Here is a 4,920-nt window from a genome sequence, read left to right on the forward strand (position 1 = left end):
CCGCCGCTTCCGAGACGGTGGCCGTGGTCCACCCTCAGCCGGGCGCCCGCGCCCACACCCGCGTCTCCAGAGGCCACTCCCCCGCCGACCTCCTCCCCGACGGCGTCCTGCTGCAGATCTTTTCGCACCTTCCCACCAACCAGCTGTGCCGCTGCGCCCGCGTGTGCCGCCGCTGGTACAACCTGGCGTGGGACCCGCGGCTGTGGCGCACCGTGCGGCTCGCCGGCGAACTGCTGCACGCCGACCGCGCCGTGCGGGTGCTGACCCACCGGCTGTGCCAGGACACGCCCAACGTGTGCCTCACCCTGGAGACGGTGGTGGCGAGCGGCTGCAAGCGGCTCACCGACCGCGGGCTGCACGTGCTGGCCCAGTGTTGCCCCGAGCTGCGCCGACTGGAAGTGGCCGGCTGCTACAACGTCTCCAACGAGGCCGTGTTCGAGGTGGTGTCGCAGTGCCCCAACTTGGAGCACCTCGACCTCTCAGGTAGTCCCGACGCTCATCGGACGATTCATTAGGTACACCTGCGCAAGCATCTTATTGCGAGCTGTCCGAAAATGTCTGCCTTGATCGTAATTCCACATTATTTTCACCTGTTGCGGTCCTATTGCACGGGTGTGAAACTCAAGGCCCCGGGGGCCAAATCTGGCCCGCCAGGTCATTTTATGCGGCCCGCGAAAGCAAATCACGTGTGTCAACTTGCTAAAATCTGTACCCAAATGTCAAATTGTCATGTGTAATGAATCAGTTTGAGATTGTTGAAATCATTTTGTTATCCTGTTTACACTCACTTGAACAATAATTGAACAAACTACAGTCATACCTCAGTTTTCGACCATAATCTGTTCCAGAAGGCTGTTCGAAAACCGATTTGTTCAAAAACCGAAACCACGCTCTTTTAAAAAAAAAAAAACTTTATTGAAGACGTCTGCTCACAATAGAACGCTACACGAGGAAGCATCACTTCCTCGTCTACCGAAGGAAGCGTCACTTCCTCGTGTAAGGAAAGCGGGAGGAGTCAAGTGGCGCATTCAAGTGCGCTCAGTTTGGTCGAGAATTGATTTTCGGTCGTCATCCGAGGCATAAAAAAAACTCGAAATTTTTGGTCGAGAACAGAGACGTTCGAAAACCGAGGTTTGACTGTATTAGAATTGACTTGACTGTTTTCAAAACTAGTAATCTATTCATTTGTTGTGTACAAGTAATCATTTTGTGCTTTCACTGTCATAACGGCCCTCCGAGGGAAGACGTAACTCCAAATTGGCCCACGACTAAAATGAGTTTGACACCCCTGTCCTATTATATTCCACACTTTTCTGTTAATTTTTTTTTTTTTTAATTCCAACACATTTAAAATGTGCGTCAAACACTTTCAAATGTGATTGCTGCCTGTCAGAGGGATATTTGAAGGCTCAAATCGTTACGAGTTCCAAAGTGTGTCTTTACAAGCGTGTTGGCACTTTGTGTCGAAAGCCACACGATGTTCGCACACATCGAACCGTGCCAAGCCGCAATAGCTGTTGGCACTTTGGCAAGTCAGGTCCCAAGTTTGACCATTGCACCCGTGTAAAAAAAAAAAAAAAGTCACAATTGAGGATTGTCTCATTTGCACCCCCTGCAGGCTGCTCCAAGGTGACATGCATCAGCCTCACAGAGGAGGCGTCGCTCCAGCTGTCCCCCCTGCACGGCCAGCAGATTTCCATCCACTACCTGGACATGACCGACTGCTTCTGCCTGGAGGACGAAGGCCTGCGCATCATCGCCACACACTGCCCCCGCCTGACGCACCTCTACCTGCGGCGCTGCACGCGGCTGAGCGACGAAGCGCTGCGCCACCTGGCCCTGCACTGCCCGTCCATCCGCGAGCTCAGCCTGAGCGACTGCCGCCTGGTGGGCGACTTCGGGCTGCGCGAGGTGGCCCGCTTGGAGGGCTGCCTGCGCTACCTGAGCGTGGCCCACTGTGCACGCATCACCGACGTGGGGGTGCGCTACGTGGCGCGCTACTGCCCCAAGCTGCGTTACCTGAACGCCCGCGGTTGCGAGGGGCTAACGGACCACGGGCTGGGGCATCTGGCGCGCAGCTGCCCCAAACTCAAATCCCTGGACGTTGGCAAGTGCCCGCTGGTGTCGGACGCCGGGTTGGAGCAACTCGCCCTGTACTGTGGCGGTCTGCGCCGCGTCAGCCTGCGGGCGTGCGAGAGCGTGACGGGGCGCGGCCTGCAGGCACTGGCCGCCAACTGCTGCCAGCTGCAGCTGCTCAACGTGCAGGAGTGCGAGGTGTCGCCGGAGGCGCTGCGCTTCGTGCGACGCCACTGCCGCAAATGCGTCATCGAGCACACCAATCCCGCCTTCTATTGACAAACTCCTGCTACGTGCCTCAACGCAGCCTCGCAGAATGTATTTAACATATTTATCTGTACAAAAGAGAAGCAAGTGGTGCCTTGAGATACGAGTGACCCATTGTCATTTTTTTTTTTTTTTGCTTGGACTTCAAGCGGAAACTTGACAGACTTGTTAAACCCAACATTTTGTGTGCACGTTATTCCTATTGTGTGGTCACTGCAATTTAATTTTTTCCCCACTCATGTCCAGTGGGCTCTGTAAGGGTGTCCCTTGTGTCTACACTTCAGGGCCACCTTGTTCATAAACATCACATTTTTTGCAGCAGCTTGCTATAGGACACTTTTGTAAATTATTCTGTTTTGGAATGAGCATCCTTCGAAATCCAACGGGACTATTTATGGTGCAACAAAAAAAGCGCTCCTGTACAGTACACTTAATACAATCACCGTGCTTGTGACAATCATCACGCAATTAAAGGACTATCACATTGAAGCACACAAACACTTTGCTGCTCAAATTGTGCCAATAAAGTCCATGAATGCTTTGGTATGAAGTTTGTTTCGTAGCAGTTCCATCTAGTAACATTCCCCTTCATTTTACAAGCGTCTGAGCATACACACAACCCCCTGAGAATTCTTTGAACCACTGTGAGTAGCACCAGTATCACACTTTTATGCTTTGTCTTCGAAAAATATAATTGCACCGCTTTTATTAGCATTTCTAGTCGGAGTGCCAACAGAAAATAATGGAAATTTCCTACTACTCAGAATCTAAGCATGTCATGACGAATGCCCATTTTACCTTATTTTTCCTGGCCGTCCTCACTTCTCCAAGTGGTTAGACACTTTGTCCATCCGGGTTGGTGGTTCCGTCTGCTTCTTTCTTGGACTTTAATCCACATCGGACGCTCAAAATGTACCACTTCAAAATGATGTCCGGATGCCGCTTTGAGTCATTTCTTTAACACTGAAACCGTTTCACAATTCGCTCTGGCTGCTTTAAATGGATAGCACAAATATCCACAAGATGTTAGACGTCCCTTTAGTTCCTCAGAAACACGTGTTGTCATTTGACAGAAAAAAAGATTCTCTCAGTTTGACGTCACTTTCGTCGATTCGCACATACGTACTTCTACAACCATTACATCTAAAAGAACCATGTTTTTTTTTTGTTTTGTTTTGTTTTTTTACTTTGACTTGGTGTTGGAATGTGTCACTGCCCGTTCTTTTGGCCACAGTAACGTGTTAAGTTAGCACAATTGACCTGCTAGCTAACCGACGCATACGTATACTCCGCAAAGTAACGTTAAATTTGATTGGCTGCGTAAGTAAACACCTGTAAAGCGCTTCATTTCATTGGCTGGAAAGTTACCACTTAATGTCGCTTGTCACACCCACAACAATAATAATCACAAAACAATAATAATAATGGAAGAGGACTGATTTCTTAATTATTGCTTTTTTATGGCGAAAATTGCATTCCATACAACGAACATACAAATAAATATTGTCCACAGAGAATGCAAAAGTAGGACGCTATTGCACAAGATTTGTTGTGAGGTAGAAAGAAAATACCTTTATTTCTGTTTGAGGTCAGTGAAAATGTTACGAATTGTGTTATTGACACATTGTACAAACTGCAAACAAACTGGCAACACGTGCATGTTCGGTCAGTGCTATATTTGAAGGTAAAAAATGCAATTCACATTAAACGCCTCTAGAGGACGCCAGAGATTTTTCCTCAAATTGCTCTGCTGCCTGCCTTGCTGTCGTCCTTGCATGTCCTTCAGACAGTTGGGCACATAAATTCATTTAGGCCAAATCCGATTCCGAAGACATCACTCAAGACTCTCAGGCCAATGATTTCCAACGAGGCGTCCTTGTCTTCACACATGGGTCTATTTCTTATGGACGCGGGCGTTGCGCTGCTCGGCCCACTTGCAATTGCAGTCCACCACGGGCTGCAAGACGCGGGTCCAACTGGCCTAAACAACAAAGTCATTCATTGTCAGTAATTATGTTATAATTAAGACAAAATGATTGTTTTTGAGGCGTTTAGATGACAAAAGTCTCATCCCTTCAATTTTCCTGAAATGACTGCTTTCACGTAAAATGGCTGACTTCCTGTTCAATTTTTATTTATCCACTTTTTGCTGTGTTCCGTTACAATAGACACGTCCACCCAGTTTCAAGCGAGGTTGCCGTGGTAACAACATATTTCTTATGTGGAAATATTGCCGTCAAATATGTATACCTGTGATTTAAGACAGTGCAGCTCATCTTGGACTTTTCTCAGTTTCTTCTGCAGCTCGCCGTATTTGTGATGGAGCTTCTCTCTGTCCCCTCGCTCCTTCAGGAAGTCCTCCTTGAAGACTTCCGCCTGAACAAGGACACGCACATGTGAAGATACACACACACACACACACACACACACACACACACACACACACACACACACACACACACGCACACACACACACACACAGGATTCCGTTGACGAAAGCTAACCTGATGTTTCCAGAGGTCTCCTGGAGGTCCGCGGCTTTCCTCGAGGGTCTGAACAGGATGGAGGCGCTCCTCC

The 4,920-nt window shown here is 48.9% G+C and overlaps 1 protein-coding gene and 1 long non-coding RNA gene across 2 annotated transcripts in view; one reads left to right on the forward strand and one right to left on the reverse strand.

Annotated features, from left to right (window-relative positions):
* The window catches only part of si:dkey-192l18.9 (F-box/LRR-repeat protein 7), a 14,579-nt gene extending 11,690 nt beyond the window's left edge, over positions 1-2,889 (forward strand). Inside the window, exons 4-5 of the mRNA XM_019884745.1 lie at positions 1-483; positions 1,619-2,889. Coding sequence (XP_019740304.1) covers positions 1-483; positions 1,619-2,355 — 1,220 coding nt within the window. The 3' untranslated portion in view covers positions 2,356-2,889. The remainder of the gene's footprint in view (positions 484-1,618) is intronic.
* Positions 1-4,920, reverse strand: part of LOC109524709 (uncharacterized) — an 8,878-nt gene extending 3,958 nt beyond the window's left edge. The window contains exons 1-3 of the long non-coding RNA XR_002170003.1: positions 4,848-4,920; positions 4,594-4,719; positions 3,142-4,324 (exon numbers count right to left, since the gene is read on the reverse strand). This is a non-coding gene — a long non-coding RNA (uncharacterized LOC109524709). The remainder of the gene's footprint in view (positions 1-3,141; positions 4,325-4,593; positions 4,720-4,847) is intronic.

Source organism: Hippocampus comes, unplaced genomic scaffold (assembly GCF_001891065.2).
Source record: "Hippocampus comes isolate QL1 unplaced genomic scaffold, H_comes_QL1_v1.1 scaffold501, whole genome shotgun sequence".
Taxonomy (NCBI): domain Eukaryota; kingdom Metazoa; phylum Chordata; class Actinopteri; order Syngnathiformes; family Syngnathidae; genus Hippocampus; species Hippocampus comes.